This window comes from Zonotrichia leucophrys, chromosome 2 (genome assembly GCF_028769735.1).
Source record: "Zonotrichia leucophrys gambelii isolate GWCS_2022_RI chromosome 2, RI_Zleu_2.0, whole genome shotgun sequence".
NCBI classification, from domain to species: Eukaryota; Metazoa; Chordata; class Aves; order Passeriformes; family Passerellidae; genus Zonotrichia; species Zonotrichia leucophrys.
This window is the reverse complement of record NC_088171.1, coordinates 152,895,732-152,912,817: the sequence shown is the minus strand read 5'-3', so window position 1 is coordinate 152,912,817 and position 17,086 is coordinate 152,895,732. Positions and strand designations below refer to the sequence as shown.

At 52.8% G+C, this 17,086-nt stretch overlaps 1 protein-coding gene across 17 annotated transcripts in view; it reads left to right on the top strand.

Annotated features, from left to right (window-relative positions):
• The window catches only part of SCRIB (scribble planar cell polarity protein), a 134,452-nt gene that overhangs the window by 39,163 nt on the left and 78,203 nt on the right, over positions 1 to 17,086 (top strand). For 15 of the 17 annotated variants that reach the window (XM_064706832.1, XM_064706828.1, XM_064706821.1 and 12 more), the window contains exons 12-16: positions 461 to 585; positions 4,134 to 4,259; positions 5,225 to 5,449; positions 6,312 to 6,629; positions 9,410 to 9,472. In XM_064706832.1, coding sequence (XP_064562902.1) covers positions 461 to 585; positions 4,134 to 4,259; positions 5,225 to 5,449; positions 6,312 to 6,629; positions 9,410 to 9,472 — 857 coding nt within the window. Of the gene's footprint in view, positions 1 to 460; positions 586 to 4,133; positions 4,260 to 5,224; positions 5,450 to 6,311; positions 6,630 to 9,409; positions 9,473 to 12,544; positions 12,815 to 17,086 lie in introns of those variants that run through there. The other 2 variants (XM_064706831.1, XM_064706822.1) reach the window with 2 other exon arrangements.

Sequence of the window (17,086 nt, the reverse complement as noted above, 5' to 3'; positions counted from 1 at the left end):
ACCAGACAGTCCGAGCCAGCTGACTGTGATTGGCCATTAATGAGAAACAATCACATGAGACCAATCACAGATGCTCCTGTTGCATTCCACAGCAGCAGATAACCATTGTTTACATTTTGTTCCTGAGGCCTCTAAGCTTCTCAAGAAAAAAAATCCTAAGGAAAGGATTTTTCAGAAAATATCATGGCTACAGTTATTCCTGCCTGAATTCTGCCTTTTCCTGCACTCCTTGGGTAAGGAGTGCTGGAGCTGAAGCATCAGACACTTCTGGAGGCTGCTGTAGGTGGAAGATGTACAGAGGGTGACAGGATGGTGAGGCCACAGCCTTTGTCCTCAAGGCCTCTTATGCCATGGGCAGATACAACAGAAGCTCCCTAATGGGATAAGAACTGACCTCCATCCACACCTGCAACCCTGCTCTTCCCAAAAGGAGCTCCCACTGTGTTCTCTTGCTCCCCAGAGAACCTGCTGCAGAACAGCGTGGATGAGAGCTGGACAGACAGCAACTTGAACAGAGTCAGTGTGATCCAGTTCCTGGATGAGCCCAAAGGGGATGAGGATGAGGAGTCTGGAGCCGAGAGACGGGTAAGGCATTCCTGGAGCTTGTTGGCCTCTGTGGGAGCACAGGGACAAGCTGAGCTTCCAGAGATGGAGCCACTGTGGTGTCCATGTTTTACACTGCTGTAGGTGTGTGATTTCCACAGTCTGGAGGCTCTTTGGTGCCCAGGCAGGAGGGGAAGGGAATGAATTCCCTGGAAGCTGGGTGCAGAGCTGTATTTTGAGGCTCTTGTATGGGAGTGGAGCACTCAAAATGTCCAGAGATCCCAGCAGAGCACTGTCAGGGTAGGGCTTTAGCTCACCCCCACCATGGGGAAAGGCTGCCCAGCCCAACCCAGGCCATCCCCATCCCTCCAAGCATGCAGGCAGTGCAGCCCATTGTCAGGGTTCTTTTGGCCAGGGTCAGGAATAAATGTGTGAGATGGGATTTCTTGTTGGGACTCAGATGTTTATTAGTTCTTATCCATGTTACAGTCTCACAAACCCTGAGTTCTGCAGCACTTCACTCTAACAAACTAAAAAATGGACTTGTATCTCTCTCTCTACAAGGCATTTTAAGGATAAACTGTCCAATTAAGCAGTGACACCTAAATTATTTTTACTATTAACCCAATAATCAACAACCTATGGCCCACAGTGTGGACTTTTTTATCCAATTACACAATACCACCTAACCCATGGAGAAGAAGGTGAAGAAGAAGGATCAACCTCTGCCCTAAAACCTCCATCTTGCTTTATATATATATTACTATATTCTAAAACCTTTAACTGTAGGGTTTTCACCCTGTGATATCTCACACTTCTGTTCAAACTCCACACCCATCATTTTCGTTTTGTCATTCCATTTTGGAAGTTTTCTCCACAGCCTCAGGTAAATGCAGTGTTCTCCTGGGGGTCAGAGTCTGTCAGCACAGAAAGTCTGAAATTTCAGCAGCCCATGCTGTGGAGTGTCCTGTTAGTAAAATAGTAAGCACAGTGCCTCAAAACCTGCCAGAGCTGGTTGTGCTTCCAGGGCAGATGCAAAGGCCAGGACAGCAGTTCTTAGTGAGTGCTCTGAAGGTTTCAGTCTCCTGCAGGACTTTATTCCTTTTTAGTTTATGGGAAGCCATTCTTGAGATCTGAATCCTTCCACATCCAGTGAATGGTGTTGGCAGCTGTCCTGGCAGTGTGTGTGTGCTGCTGGCATTGGGAGCTTAGGGGATTTTTGGAATTGTCCTCAACATTGTGACTAGTTTTAGAATGCTGGTTTTCTTGGCTCTCCACCTGGGATGGAACTCTATAAGCAGCACCAACTCTGCTGCATTTGGGCTCAGCAGAATTGTTGAGTCCAGTGGAGTTACAAAGACGTCCCAAGATTTCTCACCTGTGTTCTGGAGGAGTTTCTGTGTCGAGAGTTTTTCATTTACTGAGCCTGAAACACCACTTTAAACTTCCCAGCTCCATCATTCTTCCCAAAGCCCCTGTTAGCTGGAGAGCAGGATGATAGAGAGAGCTCCCAGGGTTCCCTGCCTCTGTTCTTTCCCCATTTCCAGGCTGAGGAAGGCCTGGAGCAGATCCTGCAGCAGGAGGTGTTGGCGGTGTCCCCTTGGGGCTCTGGATCTGATACAGGTGTTGCTCATCTGCAGAGGGGCATGGTCTGGTGTCTGGGTTTGAACAGACAGGTGTGTGCTGAGGAAGGCAGGAGCCTCCCCTGAAATGGAAAATGGAAACCCCCTCCCTCTGAATTGTCATAATTTTGAAATTAAGGGGCTCTCAGGCAAAGATACAGGAGCAGGAATAACAGTTCTTTACTAGGGAAATTAAAAATGCAAATGCAATAGTACAAACAACAACAAAAAAACCCATTGAAAGAGTCAGAATAGACCTGGCCCCCTGTGTGTCAGGGGGTGTCCCAGCCCCATGCCAGGGGGGCTCAGCCCTCCTGCAGTGCCAGCTGTGGCTCTGCTGCAGCACGGATCCTGCACAAGGGGGGAGTTTTCCTCTGCAGCTCCAGGGCTGCTGCAGATGGGCCTGGGCTCCCTCTGGCCATGCAGGGCAGCAGAAAGCTGCTCCTCTGGGAATGCAGGGGGCAGAAAGCTGCTCCTCTGGGAATGCAGGGAGCAGAAAGCTGCTCCTCTGGGAATGCAGGGCAGCACAAAGCTGCTCCTCTGGGAATGCAGGGCAGCAGAAAGCTGCTCCTCTGGGAATGCAGGGGGCAGAAAGCTGCTCCTCTGGGAATGCAGGGGAGAGGAAAGCTGCTCCTCTGGGAATGCAATGGAGCTTAAAGCTGCTCCTCTGGCAATGCAGGGCAGCAGAAAGCTGCTCCTCTGGGAATGCAAGGGAGCAGAAAGCTGCTCCTCTGGGAATGCAGGGCAGCACAAAGCTGCTCCTCTGGGAATGCAGGGCAGCAGAAAGCTGCTCCTCTGGGAATGCAGGGCAGCAGAAAGCTGCTCCTCTGGGAATGCAGGGCAGCAGAAAGCTGCTCCTCTGGCAATGCAGGGAGCAGAAAGCTGCTCCTCTGGGAATGCAGGGAGCAGAAAGCTGCTCCTCTGGCAATGCAGGGCAGCACAAAGCTGCTCCTCTGGGAATGCAGGGCAGCACAAAGCTGCTCCTCTGGGAATGCAGGGCAGCACAAAGCTGCTCCTCTGGGAATGCAGGGCAGCACAAAGCTGCTCCTCTGGGAATGCAGGGAGCAGAAAGCTGCTCCTCTGGGAATGCAGGGCAGCACAAAGCTGCTCCTCTGGCAATGCAGGGAGCAGAAAGCTGCTCCTCTGGGAATGCAGTGGAGCAGAAAGCTGCTCCTCTGGGAATGCAGGGAGCAGAAAGCTGCTCCTCTGGCAATGCAGGGAGCAGAAAGCTGCTCCTCTGGCAATGCAGGGAGCAGAAAGCTGCTCCTCTGGGAATGCAGTGGAGCAGAAAGCTGCTCCTCTGGGAATGCAATGGAGCAGAAAGCTGCTCCTCTGGGAATGCAGGGAGCAGAAAGCTGCTCCTCTGGGAATGCAGTGGAGCAGAAAGCTGCTCCTCTGGGAATGCAATGGAGCAGAAAGCTGCTCCTCTGGGAATGCAGGGAGCAGAAAGCTGCTCCTCTGGGAATGCAGGGCAGCACAAAGCTGCTCCTCTGGGAATGCAGGGAGCAGAAAGCTGCTCCTCTGGGAATGCAGGGCAGCAGAAAGCTGCTCCTCTGGCAATGCAGGGCAGCAGAAAGCTGCTCCTCTGGGAATGCAGGGCAGCAGAAAGCTGCTCCTCTGAAAATGCAGTGGGCAAAGGCTGCTCTGGTATCCCAAACCTCAGATTCTATCCAGGTTGGAATGCTTGGCTCCTCCCCATGGGCAGAGCATCTCCCAGTGGGATGATGGAATTTTATCAGCCATGCAGTGACACTCACTGGCCCATGAACAGAAGATAATTAATAATTAATGGTCCATGAACAGAAGCTATCTCCCAGAGGGAGGATTGGCTGTGGAAGACATAAACAGTGAGCAGAAGATAGCTGCCCCAGCTCTGACAGGTGGTGATAGAATACACACACATCTCACAGGCCAGGAGCCTGGCAGTGCTGGCAGGCTGGAATCCCCCCTGAGGGTTTCTCCTTGCAGGGCCTGCAGCGCAGAGCCACCCCTCACCCCAGCGAGCTGAAGGTGATGAAGAAGGTGATCGAGGTGCGGCGCAGCGAGGTGAACGCTGCCAAGGCTGATGCCAACCCCAGCTCCCCCAACTCGGAGGTGAGTGCTGGGCCCTGGGCAGTGCAGAACCACAGAGAACAGGGGATCATGTGTGGTGGTGCTCACAGGAGTCCCAGGACGAGGGGAGAAATGAGAATATTGGCTCCATGTTTCAGAAGGCTGATTTATTATTTCATGATATATGTTATATTCAAAGAAAATTATATACTAAAACTATACTAAAAGAATAGAGAAAGGATTTCATCAGAAGGCTTGCAAGGAAAAGAAGGAATGAAATGATAATAAAATATTATTAATAAAATAATAAAATCTTGTGACTGACCAGAGAGTCTGAGACAGCCAGACTGTGATTGGCCATTAAGTAAAAACAACCACATGAGACCAATCACAGATGCACCTGTTGCATTCCACAGCAGCAGATAATTATTGTTTACATTTTGTTTCTGAGGCTTCTCAGGAGAAAAGATCCTAGCAAAAGGATTTTTCAGAAAATATGTCTATAATGGTCATGGAATGGTTTGGGTTGGGAGGAATCTTAACATCAGCAAGTTCCACCTCCATGCCATGGCAAAGACGTTTTCCACTAGGAACATCTAGCATATGAAAGGACTGACTTTTGGAAAGATTGGGAATGGATTGCCTGCCTTGAGATGTCATGGGAGGCCTGTGAAACAGGGCAGGAGATAGAACCAGGAGGCAGAGAACAGTGGAAGGGGAATTGTGTATCAGTGCCAATTTTATAGCACAGGAAGAGGGAGAGAAGGCTCTGATATTCCCAGTAAAGAGTGGTGGGGATGGAGCACTTGCAGGACGCACCTTGCTGCCATGGCGGGAGCTGGGAATAAATCCCTAAACCAGAGGATGCACCCAGTCACATGGAGGGAGCTCAGGAGGGGAAGCTGTGGGCACGCTGAGGAACAGCTGGTTCTGTTGGAGCTGCATTCCCCCCTCACACCAGTGACTCTGCTCTGGCTCCATGCTGACCACCAGAACCCTTTTCTCAGGAGAAGAGGCTGAGTGCCACGTCCAACCGCAGCGAGGACTCGCACCTGTCCGCCAGCACGGCCTCTGTGGAGGGCAGGCCAGAGGACAGGGACAGGGGCTGGCCCAACGGGCAGCTGCCCGACCTGCACAGGGAGCTGCACAAGGACAGCAAGCCCAGGGCCCAGGAGGAGCACAAGGAGCCTGCTGACCACGAGGAGGAAGATGTGGAAGTGGAATACAATGAGGTACGAGCCTGGGAACTGCTGCAGGGTTGTGAGAAACAGTGAGGGGAGCTGGAAGTTTCAGAGGAGGTGGGAAATAGAGGTGCAGGGAAATGGATGTGGGATTTGGGCATCGCTGGAGGCAGATCCAGCCTGTGGCAGGCAGTGCAGGCAGAGGCTGAGGCAGCTTGTGGGAGCCTGGCAAGCTGTAGGAAATCTGGGGTGGCTGTGAGGGATTTGAATGCCCTCCATCCCTGGAGCTGACAGAAGAGTGTCTGGGGAAGGTGTGGTTGTGGAAAAAGGCAAGGATGGGGAGATGGGAATCCATTCCTGCCTTGTGCTGGGCACAGCAGCAGTGCCACTGGCCTGGGGAAGGTTGTGGAAAAAGACCAAAAGGAAATAGGAATCCATTCCTGCCTTGTGCTGTGCTCACCAGCAGTGCCACCAGCCTTGGGAAGGTGTGGTTGTGCAAAAAAGGGCAAAAAGGAAATGGGAATCCATTCCTGTCTTGTCCTGGGCACAGCAGCAGTGCCACCAGCCTGGGGAAGGTGTGGTTGTGCAAAAAAGGGCAAAAAGGAAATGGGAATCTATTCCTGCCTTGTCCTGGGCATAGCAGCAGTGGCACTGGCCTGGGGAAGGTGTGGTTGTGGATAAAGGCAAAAAGGAAATGGGAATCCATTCCTGCCTTGTGCTGGGCACAGCAGCAGTGCCACTGCCCTGGGGAAGGTGTGGCTGTGGAAAAAGGCAAGGATGTGGAATTGGGAATCCATTCCAGCAGTGCCACCGGCTCTGCCTGCGTGGCAGAGGGCTCCCAGGGACAGCAGGTTCTGTGTGCCAGCCCTGTGTCCCCTGGGGCTCACGCTGTGTCTGGGCTCTCCTGTCACAGCCCACCGTGCACTTCGCCGAGGACACGCTGATCCGCAGCGAGGATGAGGATGAGGACGAAGAGCGGCCGTTCCCCGTGGAGAAGCAGAGGCTCATCCGCAAGGACACGCCCCACTACAAGAAACACTTCAAGATCACCAAGCTGCCCAAGCCAGAGGCAGTGGTGGCACTCCTGCAGGGGCTGAACAGCGATGGGGTCCCCAAAGAGGAAGAGGAGCTGGGAGGCTGCAATAATAACACAGAGCCCAGGGATCAGGAGGAAGCGTGGGATGAGGAGGACAGAAAGAATGGAGCTCTGTCTGCTCAGCCCTCCGTGAAGGTAAGGTCTTGTGGGGAGGGGGAGCTCACAGGGCTGCAGACCTGCCCCCTGCTCCTGTGGCCAGCAGCCAGGTTGATGTGGTGCTGAGGAAGGCTCTGGCAGGAGCTGCAGCACTGGGGATGTGCTGAAGGTGGCAGGAAGGCTCTGGCAGGAGCTGCAGCACTGGGGCAGAGCTGCAGGTCACTGGGGCTCGTGGGGCTGCCCTAGAGCTGTGCTGTGTGGCTGTGTCTGACACCTCCACTGTGTCCAGCTCCTTGCAGCAGCCCCATGGCACGGGCTGCAGGGACAGTTCTGTCTCACCTCTGGTGGGTTCTGCTGCTCCTTCCAGCCTCCTCCTCCTCACTGCTGTTTCCTCCACACAGGAGGATGAGCTTTGTCCCTATGTGGATTCAGTCTTAGACTGGCACTCGTTGGCACAGTGCTTCCTGGAGCATGTCAGTGCAGCCAGGAGTGTGCCCTTCCCTGTGCTGCCACCCCCACACAGCCTGATGGAGGCTGCACTGGGATTTAGGGCAGCTTGGGCTCTGAAGTTTGGCCTTACTGGTTATACTGGGGCTTAAGAGATGGGGGTCCTGGGCTCTCCTCAGCTGAACCCCCACGTTTGGTGAGGGGCACACAGAGGTTCCTGCCTGAGGAGGTTCCTCACAGTGGAATGGGGATACGTGGATGAGGAACTCCTCACAATGTCAGCCCAGTTCTCACCCAAGGGTTTGAGGATTTTTTTGAGTTGTGTTTGGTGGGCAGAGGTCAGGATGTGGCTGAGTCTCCATCGCAGTCTGACATCAGCAGATCTGAGGGTGAGATGTATCTGGAAGGGGCTGGAGTTACCTGCTTCTGCTGTAGCTGCACCTGCTCCAGGTGCTGGGGTCATTCCCATCCCTGCTGGAGCTCGGGTTGCCCAGGGAAAGGTCCTGTCCCTCACTTTCCCTCAGTGGGTGCTTGCCTTGCTCTGTGTGAGCCAATGCAGCTCATCTTGTGCTCCCTGGGGGTGAGGCCACTTTTCCCACTGCTGGTGAAGTCCCTCAGAAGGAATGTTAAGCTGTCCCAAATCCCCTTCATCCAGGGGAATGGAAAGGAATGTTTAAACTGTCCCAGTCCCCATCATCCTCATCTGAAAAGGTCATTTCAGCTGGGCACTGAGCTGAGGAGGCACTGCCCCACTGTGCTGCCTGCTCAGGGGTGGGAACCTGTCAGAAATGACCCTGGCTGCCAGCTCACCCTCTGCTGGGCTCAGCTCTCCTCCCTGGGCTGGGCTGTGTGCCAGCAGTGGGGATGGATGCAGGGAGCAGGGTCCCTGGGCAGGAGGTGCACTGAGGACGAGGCAGCTGAATCCTACAACCAGAGGGTTTTGTTGCAAGGACAGATGGTTTTCAGAAGAAATCCTGAGGTTTCCTGCACTTGAGAGCAGGATCCCAGGTGCCTGTCAGGGTGTGCTTTTGCACCAGAGAAAGGGATTGGTGCTGTTATGTTTGGGACTGCAGTTGTGTTTGGGGCTGCAGTTGTGTTTGGGATTGCTTTTTTGGCTTTTTGCAGTTGTGTTTGGGACTGCAGTTGTGTTTGGGACTGCTTGTTCCTGTGCAGCAGCTTGTGGCACCACAGGCTCCTCGGTGCTTCCTCCTGTGTTTAACCCTTCCTGTTCCCAGAGTGACCTGGAGGGGATGAGGTCAGCCAGTGGTGACCCTCAGGGTGCCAGCCTGGCCAAAGCCTGGCCTCAGGGGTGCCCTTGGCAGGGCTGGCTGGCACCTGGCACTCGGGACTCATGAGCAGCCCTGTTGGGGTGCTGAGCAGGGCTGGGGGCTGCTCTGGGGCTGAGGGTCAGCTCTGGAGCTGAGCAGGGCTGGGGGCTGCTCTGGGGCTGAGGGTCAGCTCTGGAGCTGAGCAGGGCTGGGGGCTGCTCTGGGGCTGAGGGTCAGCTCTGGAGCTGTGCTGTGAGGGGGCTCGGCTGTGGAGCTCTGGGGGTCAGCAGTGTCTCTGGGAGCTCCTGAGCTCAGCAGTGACACCAAGAGCTGGTCGGCCCCAGAGCTCCAGAACTCAGCAGTGGCTCCAGAAGCTCTGGAGTCAGCAGTGACCTCAGGAGCTGGCCAGCACCAAAGCTCCTGAGCAGAGCAGTGACCCCAGGAACTCTGGAGCTCAGCAGTAACCCCAAGAGCTGGATCAGCTCCCTAGCTCTGGAGCTCAGCAGTGACTCCAGGAGCTCTGGAGCTCAGCAGTGACCCCAGGAGCTGGATCAGCTCCCTAGCTCTGGAGCTCAGCAGTGACTCCAGGAGCTCTGGAGCTCAGCAGTGGCACCAGGAGCTCCAGAGCTCAGCAGTGACCCCAGGAGCTGGATCATATCCCTAGCTCTGGAGCTCAGCAGTGACTCCTCTGGGAGCTCTGGAGCTCAATAGTGACCCCAGGAGCTGGATCAGCCCCAGGAGCTCTGGAGCTCAGCAGTGACCCCAGAGTTCTGGAGCTCAGCAGTGGCCCCAGGAGCTGGTCAGCCCCAGAGCTCCTGAGCAGAGCAGTGACTCCAGGAACGCTGGAGCTCAGCAGTGATTCCTCTGGGAGCTGGACCAGTCCCAGAGCTCCTGAGCTCAGCAGTGACCCCAGGAGCTGGTCAGCCCCAGGGCTCATGAGCTCAGCAGTGACTCCTGTAGGAGCTCCTGAGCTCGGGAGCTGGCCCAGCTGTGGCCCAGTGCGTGTGTTGGGTGGTGGTGGTGGTGGTTGTGGTGGTCGTGGTGGCGGGTTTGGTCGATGCTCCACTAATCCGCATGCCTCTTTGCTGGTTCCTGTCCTAACAGGGGGTGTCGTTTGATCAAGCCAATAATCTGCTGATTGAACCTGCTCGCATTGAGGAGGAAGAGGTCTGTACCACTCCTACTGTTCTCTCTCTGCCAAAAATCACCCAGCCTGCTTGATTTGCTTCCCAGCCTCACCTGTTGTTGTAGGGGGACTCTGATCTCTCTGGGTCAAGTGGCTTCTGGACCTGACTGATCCCAAACACGATGATTGTTTCCTCCTTGCTTTCCCCCTTTCCTCCTTTCCCGGCCTTGAGGCGAGAGTGGCTGCTGCAGAGCAGGAGTGAGCTGGAAATGGTGTAAAAACCAAAGGGGCTCAGGTGGGAAGGTCAGTTCCTGTTTGCTGTGTGTTGATGGAGAAGTGGAGTTGAACAAATGGATATTTCTGGACGTGTGGGTAACCCTGGAGGAGCAGAGACCTTGAGAATCAGCCAAGTGTTGTGTACTGATCCTTTGATAAAAAGAGGGTCTCACCCAGGGCACTGTGCCCCTGCCTGGGGAAAGGACTGGAGCCAATTTGTGCATCTCCTGCAGCCTGCGCCAAATCCCTTCAAGGATTACATGCAGCATGAGGTGGCATCTGAGGGACCTGGCATGGGGATGGTGATTGTGCTCAGAGTAAAAATCCTCTGGCTGTGAGCAGTTTCCTGCGTTTGTCTGCAGGCTCTCAGTGCCTGGCCAGTGCCTGGCCCATGGGTCAGCAGCTCTCTGCAGGCAGGTTTCCCAGGAGCTACTGAACAGCATCCCTGCTGACACTTGCATGGGGATTTCTCCCCTAGGACAGGCAGTACAGGCCCCAGAGCCGTGTGCTGTTCAGGGTGTCTCTGAGAACTTGGCTCTGCTGTTCCCTTAGGTGTGAAACTGAGATCTTTCCTGGTTTTGGAGCAAGGCTTTCCAAGTGGGAGGTGACAAATCCTTTCCACCCAGGCAGAACATGGGCTGGCTCAGGTGTTGTGAGGGATGGAATGTAAGAGAATTGTGCAGAAGGCAGTCTCACACCTGAGGAGTTGCAGCTGTATTAATCACCAAAGATTGGGAGCAGGCCTGCCCTTAATTGGCCACAGCTGTGTCCAACAAGAAGATAAGTGCTACAAAAGAGTGGGGTAGCTGGGTGAGGAGAGAATTAGAGTCAGTTGGTTGTGCTGTGAAGAAACTTGGAGTTGGTTGTGCTGTGAGGAAGGAGTCAGTGCTGTGAGGAGTTGCCCATGAGAAATCACCCAGAAGGTATGGAAGATTCACAATAAGGTGACTTACAAGGTGTGGTCCCCTGTTAGTGCATCCTGAAGATTTCTCCATCTGTAGGTCCCTGAAAACCACATTAGTATTTCTTGCATTTCTCTTCTGATCCTGGAGGTCTTTTCCAGCCTCAGTGATTGTGTGAGGCTGGCTCTGGTGTCCTCTTTGCACAGATCTGTTCCCATCCTGAGGAAAACGTGGCTGTGCAGCCCACAAGGAGCTGGAGGTCTCCCAGGCTGGTGGTTGGAGTCACCCAAGAGCAGCCCAGCTTTGAGAAGTTGGTTGGGAATACCTGATTGTCCTGCAGCCCTGGGCAGTGCTCAGCAAGGAGCCTTGCACGAGGGCAGGTTGCTCCACGCCTGCCCAGCCTGTCCTTGAACACTTGCAAAGGCATCTGCCTGCTGCTCCAGGGATGATTCCTTGAGAGGAACCATGGGGTGATGGAGCTGAGCAGAGAGCCTGGGGCTCCTGAGCAGCAGGGTTTGAGGTTCAGTATACTGCTGTCACATTTCTTATATAATGTAATACAATCCTGGGAGAGGAGGGGTTGCTGATTCCTAGCTGTGTTCCTTATCCCTGAACCATGGCTGTGAGCTGGAGACTGATCTTGTTGGAGCAGAACTGGAGAGACACACCCAGCTTGTGCCAGCCCCAGTGTGGGGCACTCCCAGAGCTGCTCCTGGTGCCAGGAGAGAATAGCTTTGTTGGAATATGGGATGCCCTGTGCTGCAGTGCAGAATAACTTTGTTAGAGTGTGGGATATCCTCTGCTGGTGCAGTAGAATAACTTTGTTGAATTCTGGGATACCTTCTGCTGCAGCAGGAGAATAACTTTGTTAATGTGTGGGATACCCTGTGCTGTGTTCAGGGAGAGAATGTAAGAAAATAAAGATGGTGTAGAAGGGAATCTCACACCTGAGGAGTTGCAGCTGTACTAATCCCCAAAGATTAGGAAGGGCCTGAATTTAATAGGCCACAGCTGTGTCCAGTAAGACAAGTGATACAAAAGGGTGGGTTAGCTGGTGGTGAAGAGCTTTGGAGTTTGTTGTACTGTGAAGAGTTGGAGTTTGTTGGCTGTGCTGTGATGAAGAAGGAATCAGTGCTGGGAGGAGGTGCCCATAAGAAATCACCAAGAAGGTGTAGAACTTTTGAAATAAGATGACAACAGTGCTGCAGCAGAATAACTTTGTTATAGAGTGTGGGATACCCTGTGCTGCAGCAGCAGCAGAATAACTTTGTTAAAGTAACTTGTGGGATAGCCTGTGGTGGATATCTGGGTTCCTGGGCTGGTTCTGTCCCAGGGTTTGGTCTCCATCCTCCTGTACCTGGCAGAGTGGCTGTGCTGGATTTAGAGAGGCTCTGAGAGGAGAAAAGCAGCGTTCAGTGCCTGTTTGAGGTTAGACATGAGCTCTCTTTTCAGGTGGTTCTGATGGAACAGCCTGGAAAGCTGCTGGGCAGGTTGCAGAGCAGTGGAAGGAGGGTCCCAAGGTTGCAGGAACAGTGGAAGGAGGGTCCCAAGGTACAGAACAGTGGAAGGAGGGTCCCAAGGTACAGAGCAGTGGAAGGAGGGTCCCAAGGGTGCACAGAACAGTGGAAGGAGGGTCCCAAACTGTGTTCCAGTGGCCAGGGCTGCTCTGCTGTGGCAAAGGCTGGTGCCATCCACAGCCTTGGGTGTGCCCAGCCTTGACCCATGTCCTGCAGAGCCCCTGCAGGGACAGGAGGTGCAAAGGGCTCTGTGCTGCCAAAGCTTCTCCTGCTGGAGACATGGACAGGATTTTGTGTCTCACTCTGCCCAGGGACAGCAGGAGCTGCCTTTCCACTCCCTGGGAAGGAAAAAAGGTATCCAGAGGTGCTGGATGTCTTTGCTGCTGCTGCTCAGGTGTCACATCCTGTTGCTCTGCAGGCAGGGAAGGAGCCTGATCCTGTGGAAACTACTCAGGAATGGCACCATTTGTGTTGGAATGCCAGCCTGAAGCCTGGCACCTGCTAGGATCTGCCAGCAGCAGATGTGGCAGCACAGGGGTCCTGGAGCATCCTGTGCTCAAAGGGTTCAGGTTTGGGAAAGGGTCCACAGGGACTGGGAGCACTGGGATGTGCTGGGAGCCATCCTGAGCTCAGACTCAGCTGTGGAAGGGCCAGCACAGGGACTGGGAGCACTGGGATGTGCTGGGAGCCATCCTGAGCTCAGACTCAGCTGTGGAAGAGCCAGCACAGGGACTGTGAGCACTGGGATGTGCTGGGAGCCATCCTGAGCTCAGACTCAGCTGTGGAAGGGCCAGCACAGGGACTGGGAGCACTGGGATGTACTGGGAGCCATCCTGAGCTCAGACTCAGCTGTGGAAGGGCCAGCACAGGGACTGGGAGCACTGGGATGTGCTGGGAGCCATCCTGAGCTCAGACTCAGCTGTGGAAGGGCCAGCACAGGGACTGGGAGCACTGGGATGTGCTGGGAGCCATCCTGGCTCTCTGCCTGGCCACACACATGGAGCCCTTCCCCTTGCTCTGGTTTTGCATTTATGGGGTCAGTGTGTGCTGCATCAGGGCATTGTCACACTTGGAATTCTTATCTAGCAAATTTGATTTTCTCATAACGTGACCCATAAGTTTTAAACCCAGAAAAGTTTAATGAACCTCTTGTGTAGTGCAGGAGAGGTGACATCACCTGTGTTAGCTCACGTGGCTTGGCTGGAATATGACAGAGTGGAGTGGTTTTGATATTAAAAAGAAGATACAGCACTCCCATTTCTCTTATTTAATTTTTAAGGATATCAAAGTTCCTATTGAGAAAAGAAAAATGTGCCATATTTTCTCCTTTAATTTGTCTGGCTTTTAATGTATTCCCATCACAATGTTTTTATGACTTTTTTCTACTGGGTTGAAGGGTCCTCAGTGTTCTTTATGGAATCATAGAGTGGCTTTGGATTAGAAGGGCCTGTAAAATGTCACCCCCTGCCATGGGCTGGGGCACTTTCCACTACCCCAGGTTGTTCCCTGCTCTGTCCACCCTGGCCTGGAACTCTTCCAGGGATGGGGCAGCCACAGCTTCTCTGGGCCAGGGTTCTGAGACCTTTCCAGGCTGTAACACTCTGGTTTGGGGGTAGGTTTGGGACATTGGGGTGGGTTTGTGACCTCAGGATGGGTTTGTGACCTCTAGATGGGTTTGTGACCTCAGGATGGGTTTGTGACCTCTAGATGGGTTTGTGACATTGAGGTGGGTTTGTGACCTCATGAGGTGGGTTTGTGACCTCAGGATGGGTTTGTGACATTGGGCTGGGTTTGTGACATTGGGCTGGGTTTGTGATCTCTTCCTGTAAATGTTCAGCCTCACCCATGGACCTGTGTCAAGGACAGGGACACGATTCGCCCCCAAATTGTCAGAGACTGAGGATTGATTTATGTGGCTCCTGCTTGTTCCCCATCACTGATCCCTGCTCAGCTGCAAGTTTTGTCTGATCCAGAGTTCTCTGGGGACCAAGGAGCAAAGTGTGCAATGACTCTCACACAAATGCAGTTCCCTTTGCCTGCTCAAGAGTAGCACAGGATCATTTTGGCTCTGCCCTGCCACACAATCGTGTCATTGGCCTTCACAGAGAGGGCAGAAAGCAGCAGGGAAGGGACTGATGGAGTGATTGCACATTTAAATTGCACATTTAAACGCAGTGCTACAGCAAGTCCAGGTCTCCCCTCTGCACTGGGCAGGTGCCCTGTGTCACACACGGCAGGCTTTGCTGCTTGAGGCCAGGGTTATGTACCAAAGTCCAGCATTGCAATAACCCTCACAGAAATCACAGGGGCTGGGGCATTTACCTGCCCTAAAGCTGCTCCCTGTGTGCTGCAGTGAGCTCTGAGTGTCACTGAGGAGAGCAGGAGCTCCCAGCCAGTTCCAGGACCCCACTGTGGTGGGAAACAATCCCCAGCTGGGCACTGGGCACACTGGGACAGGCTGGGAGAGAGAGTTCAGCTGTAAAAGGGCTGTGCTCGGCTCGGGAGCAGCAAAGCTCAGCTTGCAGGGAGGATAACAGATGATGTAGAAGGAAGTGCTGAAGTCAAATCTCCTATCAGGACTGGCAACTCAACATTATACTCTGGTTAATAAATCAGTCAAACTTTTCATTAAATACAGCTTGTTTCATCCTGTTAGCAGTGTGTGCACACACAGATCCCTCCTCCAGGGAGAACCTCAAAACTTCTCCATATTTCTGCTTCTGGAATCATCAGAAAACTTACTTTTAATCTGTCATTTGTTAGGTCATTGTTTTCATTGTAGTCTATCTTGTGCAATCTCTTCCCTGCTGGCTGACCCATTGCCTGCTTGTCTTTGGTGTAATTCTATGGACCCCAGTCCTGACTTCTTCCAGCCTTCCTTTTGCTGGATTAGAGAAACCAAGTTTCCATGGTAAGAGGGATTTCCATTTATTCCCTGCCTTTTCTTTCACCTGATCTGCCTGAGCTCAGGGTTGGTGACTGTAGACAACATGAGAGAGTTTATCCAGACCTTGGTCCACTGAATTCCATGCTGCTTTTTCCATTTCAGACAAGGCAGTTCCTGCTCCTGCATGGGAATTTCTCTTTGTTCTTACCTTTATTGCACCTTTAGCTTTTCTTCCTGTGTCCTTTGGAGAGGCTTGGCCTCAGAGGAGCACTCAGAGATGTCTCTGCCTGTTTGTTCTGAGGCAGGTGACGCCAGGTTTAATGGAAGTTTTCCATGTATTCCACTGCTCCTTGGATAAATGTTCTCCTCCTGCAAGGCCTGCCCTGAGCAGCACAGCTTTGAAGTAGATTTTTGGAGAGTTGTAAACTCCCCAGTCTTTATAGCCTTGTAACTGTGTGTTAAATGATGGGTAAAAGGGCCTTTAGAACAGTCTGAAACTGCTGGGCTGAGAGGAATCTCCAGTGGAATTTTACAGTGGAAAATATAGTGAAGAAAAATGGCTGCTCCAAGGGTTTCACCACACAGGAAGGGTCAGTAAGAGCAGGAATAAAATCTCTGTGCTGCTGAAGAGATGAAATGGGATGTGTTCTGGTGTTACGTGTCCCAGATGAACCCAGGTGTAGGTTTTTGTCCTGTTTCTGGTTCTGGAATGGTTTGAGGATTGGTAGCTTTGGACAATGCTTTTTATTTCTCTTTAAGTATTTGAGTGTTTTCATTTCCAGGGAGACCCTGTCCTGCTGCATTCCATAGTTTGGCCAGGCCAGATCCTTGCAGGATTCTCTTCTTTTTCTATCCCTGTGCCTGTGACAAAGCTGGCTCCCAACTGTGACAAGAAGGAAATGCCAGCTTCCTAAATCCCACTCTGTGTAGTTCATTAATGAAATAACTCATCCTGGAGTCCCACTCTGTGTAGTTCATTAATGAAATAACCAATCCTGGAGTCCCATTTTGTGTTGAAATAACTGATCCTGGAGTCCCATTTTGTGTAGTTCATTGATGAAATAACCAATCCTGGAGTCCCATTTTGTGTAGTTCATTAATGAAATAACTCATCCTGGAGTCCCATTTTGTGTAGTTCATTACTGAAATAACCAATCCTGGAGTCCCATTTTGTGTAATAATATACTGGATCATTGTGTATAATGATCCTGGAGTCCCATTTTGTGTAGTTCATTAATGAAATAACTGATCCTGGAGTCCCATTTTGTGTAGTTCATTACTGAAATAACCAATCCTGGAGTCCCATTTTGTGCAGTTCATTAATGAAATAACCAATCCTGGAATCACAGAGCAGCCCAGGGGCCTGGACAGCCCCAGGGATTGAGGGAAGGAGCCCTGGTGAGGCTCTCAGCCCCAGCCTGTCCCAGCCATGGATGTGAGCCTGTCCCAGTGGAGGATTGTGTCACTGCAGACATTTCTCCCATGCCCCAGGATGAAGTCAGGCCTTTATACAGACACACAGCAGCACTGATCTGGATGTGGATCTGCAGCCCTGGCACACACACAGCTGTCAGAGCGGGGCTCACATGATGTGTGAATGTTCACATAGCTGTAGGAGCCCTGGGTTTTATTGGTGCTGCAAATGTGACCGTATTCCCTGTTCCAAAAAGGCATCCTGGCTTCCTTTGTCCTTTGGGAAACGTGGTTACTGTCCTCAAGTATCCTGGGGAAGGGATGTGCAGGAGCAGAGCAGCACCCTGAGCATGGCAGGTCCCTGTCCCATCTGCTCCCAGTGCTGCTGTCCCCAGATCAGGGACTGTGGCAGGTTCCTGTTCCCAGTGGGGCTGTGGCAGGTCCCTGTCCCTTCCTTTGCTGCTGTCAAAGATCTCCTTTGGGGTTCTGTGCTCTGCACTGTGTTTTGTTTTGCTCTGGTTTTGTGGAGGTGCTCAGTGGAGTGATGTCAGTGAAGTGCTCAGCCTCCCCTGCCCTGTGCCCCCCATCTCTGCCCCTGAAGTGCTCACACTCCCCTGCCCTGTGCCCCCATCTCTGCCCTGGAAGGGCTCAAACTCCCTG